The 16765-nt window shown below is 61.8% G+C and overlaps 2 protein-coding genes across 3 annotated transcripts in view; both read left to right on the top strand.

The window, feature by feature from the left end:
- Positions 1-10659, top strand: part of ABCB8 (ATP binding cassette subfamily B member 8) — a 22495-nt gene extending 11836 nt beyond the window's left edge. For both annotated transcript variants that reach the window (XM_032394292.1, XM_032394293.1), the window contains 11 exons: positions 620-781; positions 885-970; positions 1086-1183; positions 1555-1660; positions 4689-4722; positions 4947-5083; positions 5239-5333; positions 5447-5580; positions 6358-6505; positions 7858-8108; positions 8755-10659. In XM_032394292.1, coding sequence (XP_032250183.1) covers positions 620-781; positions 885-970; positions 1086-1183; positions 1555-1660; positions 4689-4722; positions 4947-5083; positions 5239-5333; positions 5447-5580; positions 6358-6505; positions 7858-8108; positions 8755-8880 — 1377 coding nt within the window. In that variant the 3' untranslated portion in view covers positions 8881-10659. The remainder of the gene's footprint in view (positions 1-619; positions 782-884; positions 971-1085; positions 1184-1554; positions 1661-4688; positions 4723-4946; positions 5084-5238; positions 5334-5446; positions 5581-6357; positions 6506-7857; positions 8109-8754) is intronic.
- ASIC3 (acid sensing ion channel subunit 3) lies at positions 9637-16765 on the top strand. The gene is made up of 14 exons (XM_032394340.1): positions 9637-9712; positions 10319-10492; positions 11079-11250; positions 12851-13424; positions 14170-14320; positions 14508-14635; positions 14785-14986; positions 15082-15138; positions 15229-15376; positions 15661-15752; positions 15987-16066; positions 16159-16230; positions 16411-16469; positions 16601-16765. Exons 1-14 carry the CDS (start codon positions 9637-9639, stop codon positions 16677-16679), a joined length of 2064 nt encoding a protein of 687 aa, XP_032250231.1. The 3' UTR covers positions 16680-16765.

Raw genomic sequence — 16765 nt, 5'->3', positions numbered from 1 at the left:
GTGAGGGAATGGGGAAGTTCACGGAAGGGAGGTGCCGTGGCATCGTCCAAGGTCAGGACAGGCTGTTTCTCTCCTGTTCTGAAATTCTACCTCCCCGGAAAACCTTCCCAAGGACTCGGACAAGAGCCTTTCCTGGACCAGCTTGCCAAGAGCAAAATCACCCTGGCCTCCCGTACCCCCAGAATGCCTGGCATGCTGACAAGTGTTACGGAGAATGAGTGAAGGCTTTTTACTGTATTACTGATATCCCATCCTCATCCACCCACACTGTCCCCGTGCCTGCTGGGTCATGCCGGGACACTGGCCCATAGCAGTCCCTGGATGACATCCCTATTCAATTCTTTTTGTTCAGTTCCTTGAGCAAAAAACAAAGCCAACTGGGATTTATCTAGGGGAAGGATGCCGTGGTCCTTAGACATTCTCACCCAACCCTTTCATGCCTGCTAGTAGAGAAAGCGTTCCATTTTATGACTGGGTGGACTGCCATTTGGCCTCCCAGGGCTCAGACCTATGGCCTTGGCCTTGTGAGGGTAATGCAGTAGCCCGCAGACCCTTGGTAAAGTCCCCCCCGACAGGGTGCTATTGCCAAACTACCTTCCTGCCTTCCTCCTCTCCCCAGGGGCTGCGAAGCTGCACCCAGGTGGCTGGCTGCCTGGTGTCCCTGTCCATGCTGTCCCCCCGCCTCACGCTGCTGCTGATGGTGGCCACACCCACCCTCATGGGAGTTGGCACCCTGATGGGCTCAGCTCTCCGGAAATTGTCTCGCCAGTGTCAGGAGCAGGTACCTGCTTTCCTGCCCGTCCTCCTCACCTGCCCCATTTCCCTCTGCTCTGCCATCCCTCCCCAGCTTCGACCTCGCTCTCTACTTCCTGGACTCCCTGCAGGTCGCCAGGGCAACGGGCGTAGCGGATGAGGCCCTGGGCAATGTTCGGACTGTGCGGGCCTTCGCCATGGAGCACCGAGAAGAGGAGTGAGTCCCAGACGGGGAAGGACTTGAAGCAGGGAGGACTCCCCGAACGCACCCCACCAGCCCTGCACCCCGCCCTGGCTGCTTCCTGACGGCCGGGCTTGGCCTCTCTCCCCAGACGCTACGGAGCGGAGCTGGAGGAGTCCCGCTGTAAGGCGGAGGAGCTGGGCCAAGGCATCGCCTTGTTCCAAGGGCTCTCCAACATCGCCTTCAACTGTGAGTGAGCAAGTCCCCCCCCCCCTCCCCGGGGCGTGGGAGCACCCAGTCATGGCTGGGGATGAGCGTGGAGCAGCGAAGGACGGTCCCAGCGAGGCAGGCAAGGAACAGCTCCCCGTGTGCTTGATGTCCTTCAGACATCTGCCCGGTGCCATCTGCCCAAGTGCCCCGCCCCCCCCACCCCCACCCCCCACCCCATGCTTCATTTCCAAATGAAGAAACAAAGGCAGACACCACTGAAGTGACTTGGTGACATTTCAGTCAGTCAGAGGCACAGCAGGGACTGGAACTGGGGTCTAACACCTGGGCTGGGCTCTGTCCTCGGCTCCTAGTCACTTCTTGCTAACCACCTGGCCCTTTCCCCTGTGCAGGCATGGTCTTGGGCACCCTGTTTATTGGGGGCTCCCTCGTGGCTGGACAGCAGCTAACAGGGGGAGACCTCATGTCCTTCCTGGTGGCCTCCCAGACGGTGCAGAGGTGAGTGTGAGGCTGTTCCCGTCCTGGAGGAGCCCTGCTGGGTCACGGGACAGGGGGTGGCAGCCTGCTCTGGGGACTGCTGCCCAGCCCCTGGCTGCCCAGTTTCCTCAGGGAAGCAGGCACCGAGAGGAGGGCCCCCTGCAGCGTCCTGCACCGACCGGAAGCTCGGGAATGCGGCTGTCCTCTCCGGCTGCCTAAACAGCTCAGAAGTGCCCGTGACAGCTTTTTAAAAAAATGGGTAATTGTGGTAAAATACACGTAATGTAAAATGTACCATCTTGACCAGTTTTTAGCGCAGACGTTAGTCGCGTTCTGCGCACGTCACGCCGCCATCGGTCGCCAGCACTCCTTCATCCTGCAGACCTGAAGCACTGGGCCCGTTAACCACTAGGGCCCCTGACACCCTCTGGCTCTGTGCCCTGCCCGCTTTGGGTCCCTCCCGTAAGTGCGACCACACAGCGCCTGTCCTTCTGTGACGGGCCTAGTTCACTCAGCGTAATGCCTCCCAGGTGCATCCGTGGCCCAGCCCGCAGCAGGATTGCCTGCCTTGTTAAGGCTGAGTAGGATTCCATGTGTGGATAGACCACCTTTGACTCGCTCTTTAAGAGCTCCCCTGCTGTCCTCTGCCTGACCTTCCCAGGGAGGAGAAGCTCGCCCCCTCTCCTCTCCTGCCCTGCCCACCCTGGAGCTCAGTGCGTTCATGGCTCTGAGGTCTGCCTGCTCCGCTGGGCCTGACTGCCCAGAGCTCTCGGTTCCCTTTGTTTAACACCCCCAAGGCCTCCCCGTCCCTTTCTCTTCTGAGCTAACCACGAGCAGTTCCTGCTGCCGTTTCTCATCCCTTTGTCTCCCCCACATGCTGTGTATAAAAGTACATAAAGCACAAATAGATGTTATGATAAATAATTGAAGAGCGAATATGCTATAATAAATCACTGAAGAGTAGAGCCCGGCATTACTGTCAACCATGTCAAGAAAGTACAGTATCGCCCCAGACACCCCTCCGTGCCCCTTCCCCATGGCGTCTGAGTCTCATGGCATGTGTGGCCGGGCTGTGCATCGTGTCTTACCCCCCGTTTCCTACAGCATCCCTCACCACCAGCCTCATCACTGTCCCAGGCAGAGTGGAGCCCATCCCAAGACTCCCACCCTCAGCCCCGTTTTTGTCCAGGGCTTCCTAATATGAGCCCATTCAGACTTTTCTCTGAAGTTCAGACCCTAGGCGGCCTCATCCGTCCTCCAGTCTGGGGACTAGGAAGGTCTTGACTGTTGTAGAGATGGGACTTGGCACCAACCCCAGACTGAGCCCTGGCCTCTTGCTCTGGTCCTGAAGACCCTGATGAATCCCACTGGTTCTATTCATACAGTCACCACATGGCCCTCCACGGTGTGGGCCCTCCACGGGCAGTGGTGGGAAAGTCTCCCTTTCCCTACACCTCCCAAGCCTGGCCCTCCTCCTTCAGGCCCGCCTTCCCCTGGGACCCCACGTCCCCCTGTGGCCCGAGTTCAGGCCCTTTCCTTTCCTCCCCACTGCACTGCCTTGCGAGTTAGCAGAGCTTTATTACAAACGGGAAAGCCTAGGGAGTCCTTCTGTACTACCTCCCTCGGGCTGCTAGAGGGAGCTGCACCCACAGCCACAGGCCTTAGGCCGGTCCTTCGGGAGCCGATCACCACATGGACATTCTTCACCACCCACTTTAGAGGAATTAGGTCTATTTTATTAAGGAGGCTGGTGTTATTTCCTCCTGGGGTCCCGCAGGGGAAGGGAGGGGAGAGAGGGAGCCTCAACCTGTAGACCCCATTCTAGGTGTTCTTTTTGTGGCACCGGGTCTCTGGCGGAGATGGGGAGGCATCCAGATGGACCCCAGTCAGGGTCAGGCCGCCTGGTCTTCCTCCAGGCCTGGGCCCTGCTGGGAGTGGGCCGCCCCCCGCCGGGCCTCTTAGGAGAGCCAAGGCCTGCCTTCTGAGCCATCTCTGAGAGTGAGGGCATCACACAGCACCAAGTCATGGGCATCTGGTTTTCGGCTGCTGCCGGGCACCGCTGCCAGGCCCTAATGGCTTCCAGGTCTCCGGTGGAGGATGTTCTCCCTTCTTATCCGCGGGGAGCTCACTGTCCTGGCCCTCCCTCGCTCGATGCCTCTGCACTCACATGGGCTGCTGCTGCTAGCTCGCTGCGCCCGCCAGAACCACTTCCTTGCAGGCTCCTCCCCCTCCTCACCCCTGGGGCTGGAAGAAGTGACTTTCCTCTTCAAGAGAGTCCGTCTTTCCTGTTCAGGAAGGACCTGCGGGCACACTCACAGACGCGCGCCCTGTCAGGGGCTGGTGACTGAGAAGCATGACTCACCTTCCAGCAGCCGACGGCCCCGCAGGGCAGAGGAGGCGACCTCTGTCTGGACAGAGCACGCGCGCCATGCCTTACGCGGGGCAGGCCCACACGGAGGTGTCCCTGGAGTTTTGTCTTGGGGTCCCCCCAGAGTTCCCGCTCCCCCACCCCCACCCCACACACGGTCCAGTGGCTTCGGTTTTCTTTCTGTGAAGGGGTTCACGTCCGTGTTTCCACCTTAATTAGCCCTTGCTCCCCCAGGAGTCCGTCGCGCCCCAGCTGACCTCGGCCTGTGGCGTGGGCACCCCCTCATGTTCCGGAGCCAGCCTTCACGCTGCGGCGGCACGGAGTCCAGCCCCACGGCCCTGGGCCTGCCTGCTGCAGCTGTCTCCCTGGAGCCCCGTCCTGAGGCCCCTGACAGTTGTCAGCCTCATCTGGCGGAGGAGAGAATCAGGAGATAACGTGGCTCCAAGGAGAAGTGACTTGCCAGCGAACTCTCTAGTGTTGCTGAATCCCAGGGCTGCCGCCGTCCCAGATGGCAGGAGCATTGTCGGGCCGCACCTTCAGGCTGCCTGTTTCCGAGCCTCAGCCAGCATGTCTCCCGCCGCCCCCTCCAGAGTGCAGCTGAGACCCATACCCTCCTCTCTGGCGCCGGTCTTCTCTTGGGCTCTTGTCCCCACTTTTTCAACCTTTCTCTCCTCCCCACAGGTCCATGGCCAACCTCTCTGTCCTGTTTGGCCAGGTGAGTGGCAGTCGGGGGGCGGGCCCCAGGGTGTGGACATGGGATCTGGGCTGGAGTCCCGTCAGCAACATCACCTGTGTGCTGGGGGAACAGGTGTCAGGTGGAGGGGACGCCCCGAGCCCCTCCCCTGCCTGCGTGTGGGAGTCCAGGAGATGGGGCGGCGCTGCCGGCCCTTCCCTCAGACCCCAGCCCTCCCTCACCGCAGACTTCAACCCCCTCCCCAGGTGGTGCGGGGGCTCAGCGCGGGGGGCCGGGTCTTTGAGTACATGACTCTGAGCCCATGCATCCCACTGTCTGGGGGCTGCTCCATCCCCCGAGAGCACCTGCGCGGGGCCATCACGTTCCACAACGTCTGCTTCAGGTTAGCATTGGCGGGTGGGGGCGGGGTCGTTCCCTTTGGGCTGAGGACCTGCGGGTCAATGTCTCCCTGTAACCGAGTCCCCCTCAGGGTCCAGTGAGACTTGAGGAGGGGCCGGGAACCTGGTCTGACTGAGGGTCTCTCTTGGCTCCTCCCAGTTACCCCAGCCGCCCCGGCTTCCAGGTGCTACGGGACTTCACCCTCACCCTGCCCCCTGGCAAGATTGTGGCCCTCGTGGGCCAGTCCGGCGGAGGTGAGAGGAACCCACCACCCTCCCACCCTATGACTTATGGGACCGCACCAGGGGTCCCCCTTTCCTGGCATGATGTCCCTAACCAACCCATCTCCCCGACCCCAATTCCCCAGGAAAGACCACCGTGGCTTCCCTGCTTGAGCGCTTCTACGACCCCACGGCGGGCATAGTGACGCTGGATGGACGGGACCTGCGTACCCTTGATCCCTCCTGGCTCCGGGGCCAGGTCATCGGCTTCATCAGCCAGGTGGGGAGAGGAGAGGCTTACCTCTCTGCACAGGCTCACCTGGGACATGTGTCTTTAACCTCCCAGACCTTGTCCTTTCCTTCCCACCCCCATCACCCCCTGTTCTCTTTGGCGCGGCGGGGGTGGGAGGGCTCTGGCCTTCTTCACTGGTCCCCCAGTGGTCAGGGGACCTGAGGCTTCCCCATGCCAGCCCACCGCAGCTGTGTCCTTGTCTACAGGGTAGGAACTCTGCTCCTCAGCTAAAGCCATCCAAGCAGGTGGGGTGGGAGGCTGTTTGAGGATCTCTGGGTTCTCTGACAAACCTGTGGTGTCCAGAAGGTCTAGAGACCCCCGCCCTCCACTAAGCAAGGCCCCACAGCCCCACCCTGAAGCCCTCAGCCCTGCCCCTTCTGTTTGAGGTGGTGCTGCCGAGTGAGTGTCTGCCTTCCCCCCTCTGAGTGGATAAAGAGGGCACCCTTACCTCCTACCGCTGCAGGAGAAAGCCAGAATACAGACCTCCTCTCTCCCCATCTCTCCAGAGAGGACGGGCTTTGCCAGGCCAGCTGGCCTTGCTCTCCCAGCCATCCTCCCATCCCACTCCTGAGGGACCCTGTGCCTTGCAGGGAGCTCGGCCTCTCCCCACTTTGTTAGATCTTTGTTCTTATTTGACTTGTAACTTTGAACTGCCCCTACTTGCCCTCCAAGAGGGCAGTTCTGGTGTGGCCAGAATCACCTTTCCCAATGTACCCCTCTGGGGTTTGGGTCAGTCAGAATGTTCCATGTGGAGCCCTCCTGCAGGAGCCGGTCCTGTTTGGAACAACAATCATGGAGAACATCCGCTTTGGGAAGCTGGGAGCCACAGATGAAGAGGTTTATGCTGCTGCCCGGGAAGCCAACGCCCACGAGTTCATCACCAGCTTCCCAGAGGGTTACAACACCATCGTCGGTGAGTCCCGGGGGTGGCATCCTGCTCGGGTCTGCAGGGCCCACGGTGTGAGAATCCAGGGGGCAGGAACAGAGACCTGGCATCAGGGAAGACTAGACCCGTGGCCTAGGCGGGTGGACATGGTTCTGTGGTCCAGTCACACACAGGCTGCAGAGACGGGGACGCCGCAGGGAGTACACGTACCAGACCCGGCCAGGGACACAAAGGATCCGTGGTGTTGGGACTCTTCTGAGCTTGCCAGGGGCCCCCGTGTCCTGAGACCCAACCAGAAGCACGGTATTATTGCCTCGAAATTCCTTGCACTTCTGGCTCCCGTGTCATTCCTGCCTTTTATTCCTTAATTTGAAAATGTTTCCGTCTAGTTACCCATGGGGCTTGATGTGGCTGAATGGGTCTCCCTTCTGACTTACCCAGAAAAGGGCTTCGGTGGTTCTGGAACATTGAAATATCACAGCCTCACACTAGAATATTCACGTCGCGGCTTACAGCTGTGTGCATTCATCTCAGGGGTCTTCTTTTCAACCTTCAGGGCCAGGTTTTTCATCCGGAGTCTTGGCTCTGTTACAGAATGTTCCAGCACGTGTCAAGGTGTAGGCATATCTAGGGTTTTCAACTCTTCTTGAAACTTAGGCCTCAGTCTAGCTGAGCTTCAGCCCTGCCAAGTGGCACCCCCCACCCTGTCTTTAGCCACTGTTCATGTTCTGTTGCTGATCCAGCCGATTCTGCTCACTGCTCAGACTCCACGCTACCCTGAGGAGAGGAGCCGTCCCCACACCTCTCTAGAGCAGCACCTTCCTTGTACCTGTGAGCCCGGCACACTCCCAGGCCCACCTGCGGCCCATCTGCCCCCACTGGTCTCTGACTGTTGTCGTCATGGTGCTCTCTTTAGCTCCCAGGCTGCCACCTCTGCTGTTTTTTGTGGACATCGTAGACCCCAAGGGTGGTCTTCCCCAAATGTGCCGTGGCAGGCCATCACCCCACTCCAGGGCCCACATCCGGGTCCTGGACATCCCCCCAGCAGCGGAGACCCAGCGGGCCAGCGTAGGGCAGGCCCCAGCCCGGCTCAGAAACCCTGCCCTGGTATGGGAGGGGCACGCGGTGACTCTGGGGTGCACTGAGTCCCACGCGTGCGCAGCTCCTGCTGTCTGGTGTGAGCACATTCGTGCATTTGCACAGGGTTATGGGATCAGGATGCTGAGGAATCAGAGGCAGGACAAATGTGCATGGTGCCAGTGCGGGGGGGGGGGGGGGGGGGGGGGGGGCGCCTGAGGGGCCGGATGGGAAGTTTCAGGCGGCCCTGGCCCCCCTTTGTGAAGGTCACTTTAGGCCCTGCCCTGTCCCCTTCCCCCCAGGTGAGCGGGGCGCAACCCTGTCTGGCGGCCAGAAGCAGCGCCTAGCCATCGCCCGCGCCCTCATCAAGCAGCCCGCGGTGCTGATCCTGGATGAGGCGACCAGCGCTCTAGACTCGGAATCCGAGCGGGTGGTGCAGGAGGCCCTGGACCGCGCCAGCGCCGGCCGCACGGTGCTCGTCATCGCCCACCGGCTCAGCACCGTGCGCGGGGCCCACCACATCGTCGTCATGGCCCACGGCCGAGTCTGCGAGGTCAGCTGGGGGCCGGGCAGCGGCTCGCTGGGTTGGGACAGCTTCAGCCGTGGACAGAGTGGAAAGCATGGCTCAGCTGAGCCGTGGGAGGTTCTGGCCTGGCCCTAGGGGCCTGGGGCCATATTCTGGAAGCAGCACCCTGTGTGGATTCAGGAGCTCCTGGCCTGGTCTTTCAGGGCCCGTTTCTTCCTCTGCCCCATGGGGATAGTCGAGCTCCGTCATGGCTCCCAGGACCAAAGGGAAAGGACTCAGGGAAGTGTAGAGTGCCGAACAGAAGGGCCTAGGGGCCAAGGTGCAGAGGAGGCAGCATGAGGGACGCTGGTCAGGGGCCGGCCAGGAGCAGCTCTCCAGACGCTGGGTGTGCAGCAAGGCCGGGAGGCCCCATTCGAGTAAAAGCTGGAGTCTTCGGACTCCGTAAGGGAGATGGAAGGATCCAGACGCTCTTCCAGAACCCGGCTAAGCAGACAGGTGGCGCTAACGAATACAGACGTGCCAGTGGTTATCTGAAACCAGCTGTGTTTGGGTTCATAGCGTCCCCAGAAGGGACACTAGCTTAGGAGACAGCCCAACGGCTGGTAAGAAGCCAGCCCACCTAGGGCTCTGAACTGGGTTGGGGTGATCACCTGCACCTCCTTCCTCTCTCCAGGTGGGGACCCATGAAGAGCTCCTGAAGAAGGGCGGGCTGTATGCAGAGCTCATCCGGAGACAGGCCCTGGATGCCCCAGCTCCTGAGGTGCCCAGAGGCCCCAGGAACCGCCACCCCAGGTCCTGAGAGCCGCTGTCTGAGGTCTGGTCGCTGCTGAGCTTTGGTGCCCAGGACCGAGGCTCAGCTCCGGGAACACCGGGGACCAAGCACCCAGGACGGCCAGTGTGCCGCTGTGCAGGCTGCTGCCCCGCCCCTGCTCACGATGAGCCCCGGGCCTAGCGCTGCAGTGGGGGAGGTTGGGACTGCTCCCATCCACGCCCCCCTCCTTCCGCCAGGCTGCCTCCCTCCTGCAAGAGCCAGGAATCACTGGGCTGCACGGAGGAGGAGGCAGAGTCCCCAGGCCCCTGCTCTGTTCCCTCCCTCTGCCCAGGCCCTCCCGACCCCTCTCAGGAACCCTGCCAAGTCTCCCCTCTACCTGATAGCCTAAAGCTGTCCAGGCCCAGCTCCAGTCAGGCTCAGGGAAGGGGAATGGGAGTTCACACTAGAGTGGTCCACACCCATGCCAGACCTCACCTTCCTGGACCCTGACTCCCCACTCTCCTCTGTCCCCACTGCCTCTCTGAGCCGTGGGAGAAGGAGACCAGCCCCTCGAACCTACAGTCCCCATCCTGAGAACAGCTTCCCTTCCTTCTCCCTACTCCATTAAGACGGTCCTTTTTCTAGATTTCATCCCCACCCCCCACACCCCCATCCAACAGAACAGGTGGCTTGGGACACCTGCCCCCAGCCTTTGGGAAAGGGGTAGGAGGGGCGGGGCATGCCATGGTCTATTCCACAAGGAGCTTCCAGCTTACCAGGCTGTCTTACCACTGCCCCGGTCCCATGCACCTGGACTCTGTCGCCCATGAGATTGTGGACAGCCGCCCCGCTCTGAAGGAGACGAAGGAGAAGCTGACACGTACCCCAGACTCCAGCCGCGTGGGTCATACTGTGCTAACAGTCACCAAACTGCAAGGGAGAAGTTAAAACTTAGCCCCCAGGCTGACAAAATAAAAAATCAGGTGGCTTTGTCCTGTGGATTTATCCGAGGGCAAGGCCATGTTTCCGGGGCGGCCGCGATGTGTAGGACGACAGTCGGCAGTGGCTCAGGTGTGCGGAGCCGGGGCCGCGTCCCTGCAGCCTCTTCCGGGTGTGGTTTAGGACCAGATGCTACTTTGGGGACAAAGCACCTGAACTGTCCCAGGGCCGCAGCCCCCCTGGTGTGATATCCTGCTTCCTTACTGAGCAGAGGTTGCGTGCCAGGGCAGCCACAGGCCAGGAAGCGGGGCGCGGGCTCTGGGGGGCTTTGCCACCAAACGCCTCCCCAGTAATGCAGCCCGGCGCCAGCCTCAGCTCCCTAGCCAAGTCCGCACCGGCCTGCCTTACCCCTCCTTCGAGGGAGAGGCAGCGGAGGCGAGCTCCTGCTCCACCAGCTCCAGCCCCAGCCGCCCAGAGAAAATTCCGGGTCTCTGCTGACCTCTTCAGGGGGCCTCTCCCAATCCTGCCGCCCCCCCCCCCCCCCCAGCTAGGGAAGTAGTGCGATCTGTGGGAGCCTGGAGCTGGAAGGCTCTGCGGCCAGCCTCACACTCGCCCTGCAGCCTCAGCCTCGACCTTGCCTCCTGCCGCTGTTCCCCGCGGGTCACAAGCCCGCAGTACTTCATCCTGAGAGCGGGGCGCCTGGTGGCGCAGTCGATTGAGTGTCTGACTCGGTTTCGGCTCAGGTCCTGATCTCGGGGTCCTGGGATCAAGCCCCATGTCGGGCTCCACACTCAGTGCAGAGTCTGCTTGAGATTCTCTCCCTCTCCTGCGCCTCCCACTCAACGTGTGCGCACGCGCATGACCTCTCTTTCCCTAATAAATCTTTTAAAAAATGAGAAATGGAGTAATCTGTGGTAAAGTACTTCAAACTCAATGCTACGGCCTCAGAAGCCGGCCATATCAGTACGATAGACGTATTTACTTCCTCCTCCCAAGATAACGTGTTCGTTAAGCACCCGCTGTGTGCTACCACGCCTGGCCTGCGACAGGGAGGAGGGTGTCCCTGCCCCCGTGGAGCTGCAGTCGGGAGGCCGGGCAGGTGGACGGGTGATTGCAGCACGGCGTGATCGTGGTCAGCTGGCGAACCGTGTTTCTTCCGCTCACGGCCAAGAGCCCGCCAACGTGAACCTGGCGACCTCACGGGCTTTGTGGAAAGAGATGGAGTAGAAATAAGCTTCAATAAATAAATTAACGGAGATAAACCCGCGTTCTCTCAGGCCGACAGTGCAGCATCTCCCCACTCCCAGATACACGGAGGCAGGTGAGCATTCGACCGAATGCAGGGCTGGACAACGCCGAGGCCCAGGCCCCAGCCATCCTCCACGTGGGGTGTCTGGCTGACCGCCCGCAGCCCTCAGCCCTCCGTCCCCGGGCCTTGGATCAGCAGGACCCCCCCCTCGGGCTGCTGCAGGCCAGTTGGTGCGGACCTTGCAGACTGCCACTCTACTTTCGGGAGGCGTCTGCTCCAGCTGCCGGGAGTCCTCCCCTCACCCGGCCCATCATCCCCTCTGGATCATCTGCAGTGTCTTCAATCAGATGCCCCCCTCCGCCCTCTTGAGGCCAGCATTGCCACGCTAGGCCCAGGGCACCCCGGCTGGGTCAGGGACACTGTATCTCTTCCCTTAGGAAAGCCCCCCCACCCCCGGCAGGGGCACCTGGCTGGCTCAGCAGGTAGAGCATGTAACTCTTGATCTCAGGGTTGTGAGTTCAAGCCCCACATTGGTCGTGGAGCCTACTTAAAAAAAAAGGAAAGAAAGAGAAAGAAAGAAAAGCACCTGCTGCAGAACAGGTACACTGCCTGCCGTGTTACTGATAGGAGGGCAAAGCTCCCACAGAGGGGAATTTTGTGGTATCTACCAGATTATGCATACAGTTGCCTCTTGACCCAGTGGCTCTACTTCTGGGAATTTACATCTGTGCAATGGTATTGAGAGCACCATTGTTTGCACTGGAAGACTGGAAACCCCCCGTGTTCATCACAGCGATGTGATTGGATGAACGTTGGTACATCCACACAATGGAATTGAATACAGCCATTGAAAAAATGGGGAAGTTTTCCAGGTCCTAGGTATTGCCTGGTATGCAGAATATGTTTGTAAGTGAAAAAAGATGTGAAGTTATAGGGCACCTGTGTTCCCTGGGAGGGGGGCAGGTGAGCCCACAACCACCTTGGCAGAGGCCAGCCTCTCAGACAGGAGGGCCTCACTCAGCATGGGGAGGTGGGAAGAGGGTCACCGGAGACAGACCACCCCTGGGCAGGGGACGTGCAGAGCCCTGGCCATCCAGCGTGCCCTGCTGGATGGCCAGGAGTCTGCCGATGCCAAACTTCCCACTGCTTTCCAGCTTGGTCAACAGCCAACTCCTCTCTTTGTAAAGGAACAGATTATCCCGAGTGAGGTTAGTGGGAAGGGAAGAGAGACAAAAGGAGGGAGAGACTGGGCCGAGGGTCAGCAACCGACCCTCAACCCAACCGCAAGGGCTGCAGCTGGGAGCCCAAAGGGCCATTAAGGCGCCCCCAGCCCCAACTTCTCTCCAGGCTCCCTTCAAGCCTTACCCAGGATTGCTGTGGTTTCCTGCTGGCGCCTCTGGTCTCCCCAGCCGCGGCCCCCCCCCAACACACCGCACTAATGGCTCAGCCTGGGGCCCCAGGGACCTTCCCTGCCCCCCAGACTGCTCTGCGGGCCCCTGGCCCCCTCACTGCTGTAACCCAATCCTCTGCGGCAGCTCCGGCTCAGCAGAGCAGCCTCCAGCATAGCGGCCCCCGCTTCCCACCTCGGCTGCGCCCGACCTGGTCTCTCCGGCCGCGCCCCCAGTCCGGCGCTGAGCTAGCGGAGCCCCAGCTTGTTCCTGGAGACCGTCGAGCCAAACCTGCTGCCCCAGTGCCACCCCACCTCTCGGGCTGGGCTCCTCTCCCCCATCCTCTCCTCCCCCCGCCTCACCCACAGTGACCCCCACCTGGCCACCCGAATCCTCTCAGCCCTTCCCGGTCCTCAGACTGACCCTCTTTCCTCCTTCCAAGCCCCTGCAGCCTGGTCACCGCTCCCCGGCCCTCTCAGTGGCCCCCACCCTGGGCCTCAGCCATGGAGGCCCGGCGGCCAGCCTCGGACATCCGCGTCTTCGCCAGCAGCTGCACCCTGCATGGGCTGGGCCACGTCTTTGGCCCCGGGAGCCTGACGCCTCGCCGAGGGCTGTGGGCCACCGCCGTGCTCCTGTCGCTGGCCGCCTTCCTCTACCAAGTGGCTGAGAGGGTGCGCTACTACGGGGAGTTCCACCACGAGACGGCCCTGGACGAGCGCGAAAGCCACCGGCTCACCTTCCCCGCCGTCACCCTGTGCAACATCAACCCGCTGCGCCGCTCCCGCCTCACACCCAACGACCTGCACTGGGCCGGGCCCGCGCTGCTGGGCATGGAGCCCGCCGAGCATGCCGCCTTCCTGCGCACCCTGGGCCAGCCCCCCGCGCCGCCCGGCTTCATGCCCAGTCCCACCTTCGACATGGCTCGACTGTATGCCAGGGCCGGGCACAGCCTGGAGGACATGCTGCTGGACTGCCGCTACCGAGGCTGGCCGTGCGGGCCTGAGAACTTCACCGTGGTGAGCTGGTCACCGGCCCGGGGCCGCCAGGCACCCGGCTCGTCCCTGTCCGGGACCCGCCATCCCCCAGTCATGCCAGCCCAGGCTCCTCCAAAGCCAGGGGACCTTAACACCCGTGCCAGGGACCCTTCCCTTCCCAGCCAGGCCACGGGCTCCCCACCCCACCAGGGCCTTTCTGTTCAGCCCAGGAGACTGTGCTCCTTGGGGTCCCCTCCCGGTCACTCAGCTGGACCGCAGTGTGCAAGGTCATGATTCCCAGCACAGGGCATTCACCCAGGCTGGCTCTGGGCTCAAGTTCTGGTCTGTGGAGACCCTGCTTCTGGGGGTTCGGGGGAATCCAGTGTCCTGCTCTAGGGCAGAAGAGCCCTCTGCCTGGGGGAGTCGGCTTGCTTTCCCTCTACCTCTTCAACGTTCTGCTAGTCCTGGAGGAGGGCAACCGAGACCCCCTTCCTTTCTTGCCATTCTCCAAAGAAACACTTGTCCCATAGGCTGTGCCCTGGGCTGGGGGCTGGGGGGTCTGGCAAGGGGAGGAGGGGCTGGAGCGATGGGAGCCCATGAGGGTCTGACTCTATGTGCCGGTATGAGGGACGGACTGAGGGCACTGAGATGTGGGTTCAGTGGTCAAAGAGACCAAAGGGAGGGCAGGGAGAGGAGAGGTCTCGTCATTCTCATGTTTGCCTGGGTAAAAAGGCTGGCTGGGCTCCTTTACCCTGGTGAGGTCTGTCCCCTGTCTGCTCACCCGTAGGTCTTCACCCGGATGGGTCAGTGCTACACCTTTAACTCGGGCGCCGAGGGGGCAGAGCTTCTCACCACTCCCAAGGGCGGCATGGGCAACGGGCTGGAGATCATGCTGGACGTGCAGCAGGATGAGTATCTGCCCGTGTGGAGGGACATGGGTATGGGGGCACACGGGTCAGGCTGGAAGGGTGGCACAGGAAGGAGGGGAGGCACTAGGAAGGACCCCAAAGCATATCCTTTCCTGTGAGAAGGGGGTAGCGTTGGTTGGTCGCAGTCCTGGGGAGAGAGGGCTGAAGCAGGGGGTGTCCTGAGACACAGGCCTCAGGGTCCCCCTTTCCCCTGCAGAGGAGACCCTGTTTGAGGTGGGGATCCGAGTGCAGATCCACAGCCAGGAGGAGCCGCCCACCATCGACCAGTTGGGCTTCGGGGCAGCGCCTGGCTACCAGACCTTTGTGTCCTGCCAGCAGCAGCAAGTATCCCCACCCCCACCCCACCAAGGCCCCCAACCCCCCCTTCAGCCCACAACACCTCAGACCGTCCTGGGGGCCCCCATCCCTCCGCATGCCCACACAATTACAGCTCACATTGTACCTGGGTGCCTCCTTAACCCAACCAACTACAGCTGAGCTTCCTGCCACCACCCTGGGGCGACTGCAGCTCCGCATCTGTGGACCCTGACTTTGAGCCGGAACCTTCGGGTCCCCTGGGTCCCCCCAGCCCCAGCCCAGGCCCCCACCCTCCCTATAGTCTAATGGGGTGTCGCCTAGCCTGTGAGACGCGCTATGTGGCTCGGAAGTGCGGCTGCCGAATGATGCATATGCCTGGTAAGGGGCTGGTGGGGGCGGAGGAGGGGGTCCGGGTGGGGGCAAAGGGGCCTAGGGGGCCCTTCCTGAAGCTGTCTCCTCCCCCACCACCCCAGGCGGCGCGCCAGTGTGCAGCCCTCAGCAGTACAAAGACTGCGCCAATCCGGCGCTCGGTAAGGCGCAAACCTGTCCCGCATCCCCGCCCCTGCTGGGCTCCGCCCGCGACCCGGAGTGGCCCTGACCCAGGCGACTGTGGCCCCTAGACGCCATGCTGCGGAAGGACGCGTGCACCTGCCCCAACCCGTGCGCCAGCACGCGCTACGCCAAGGAGCTCTCCATGGTGCGGATCCCGAGCCGCGCCTCCGCCCGCTACCTGGCCCGGAAACACAACCGCAGCGAGGCCTACATCGCGTGAGCCGGGCCGGCGGGGGCGGGGCGGGGCGGGCACCCTCCTGCGGGCGAGCCTTCGCGCGCACACCGGGCTGGGACACCAGTCTGCACATCACCGCAGGGCTCCTGGGCCTCTGGGCAAGCGCGCGAACCTTCTGACACCATCGCTCCTGCAAACGGGGGCCATGACGCCCGCCCCAGGGCTCTCAGGAGTCACAGACGGGAGATGGATCGCGCACCTGTTTCCTGCCTGCAGCTGGAGCCAGCGGGGGTCCAGCGAGCTTTCCTGTCCTCTTTTCCTCCAGAGACAATGTGCTGGTGCTGGACATCTTCTTTGAGGCCCTCAACTATGAGACGGTGGAGCAGAAGAAGGCCTATGAAGTGTCAGAACTGCTTGGTGTGTGTGTGTGTGTGTGTGTGTGTGTGTGCAGAAGGCCTACGAAGTGTCAGAACTGCTTGGTGTGTGTGTGTGTGTGTGTGTGTGTGTGTGTGTGTGTGCAGAAGGCCTATGAAGTGTCAGAACTGCTTGGTGTGTGTGTGTGCGCGCGCGCCCACACAGGACACCCAGGAGTCTGGGGAGGTGTGGGCAGGGCATGTGGCTGTCAGCTGATGGGTAACTTGGGCTCTGCAGGTGACATTGGAGGCCAGATGGGGCTGTTCATCGGAGCCAGCCTGCTCACCATCCTTGAGATCCTGGACTACCTCTGTGAGGTGGGCCTGAGCCCCAGCTGGGGGAGGGGAAAGGAATCAGGCCATAGGAGGAGGATGTGCACTGGCCACTTCCCCCCACTGCCTGCCCCCAGGTGTTCCGAGACAGGGTCCTGGGATACTTCTGGAACCGAAAGCACTCCCAAAGGCATTCTAGCACCATTCGGGTAACAACCCCTTCTTCCTTCTTTGCCATCTCCAACATGGATGCTCAGCCCTCCCGCTGAAGCCTAGAACACCAGCCCTACCCAGCTGAGGAAAGAATGGTGGGGGAGGAGCATGCAGTGACCTTGGCTGGTCCTGGGAGGGAGGACTCCTCCCCACCTCTGACCCTTTCCCTCCCACAGCTTCAGGAAGGGCTGGGCAGCCACCGAACCCCAGGTCCCCACCTCAGCCTGGGCCCCAGGTAACAAGAAATGGCCCCCTATTTCAAGGGAGGAGGGGCAGGTCCCATCTAGAGGGTGACATTCAGGTTCAGGGTGGCAGGGCAGTGGGTACGAGGCCTCCTGTCCCAGCGCTGTGGTCTGGGTCCCCCAGGCCTCCCACCCCTCCCTGTGCCGTCACCAAGACTTTGTCAGCCTCCCACCGCACCTGCTACCTTGTCACACGGCTCTAGACCCGGCGTCTGTCTTCAGGGTTGCACCCTGACATCCTGGACATGCCCCGCCTGCTCGTGTCTCTGCCATCTTCACCCCAAATAAA

The sequence above is a fragment of the Phoca vitulina genome, unplaced genomic scaffold (assembly GCF_004348235.1).
Source record: "Phoca vitulina isolate PV1807 unplaced genomic scaffold, GSC_HSeal_1.0 scaffold80, whole genome shotgun sequence".
NCBI lineage: Eukaryota > Metazoa > Chordata > Mammalia > Carnivora > Phocidae > Phoca > Phoca vitulina.
This window is presented reverse-complemented; position numbering and strand designations above follow the sequence as displayed.

Bases quoted from the DNA above. Each gene is read 5' to 3' on its own strand.
- ASIC3 (XM_032394340.1), top strand. From the start codon at position 9,637: ATGCACCTGGACTCTGTCGCCCATGAGATTGTGGACAGCCGCCCCGCT. The intron at 15,377-15,660 runs GTGAGCCGGGCC...CTTTTCCTCCAG, and splicing joins CGCAGCGAGGCCTACATCGC to AGACAATGTGCTGGTGCTGG. The intron at 16,231-16,410 runs GTAACAACCCCT...TCCCTCCCACAG, and splicing joins GGCATTCTAGCACCATTCGG to CTTCAGGAAGGGCTGGGCAG.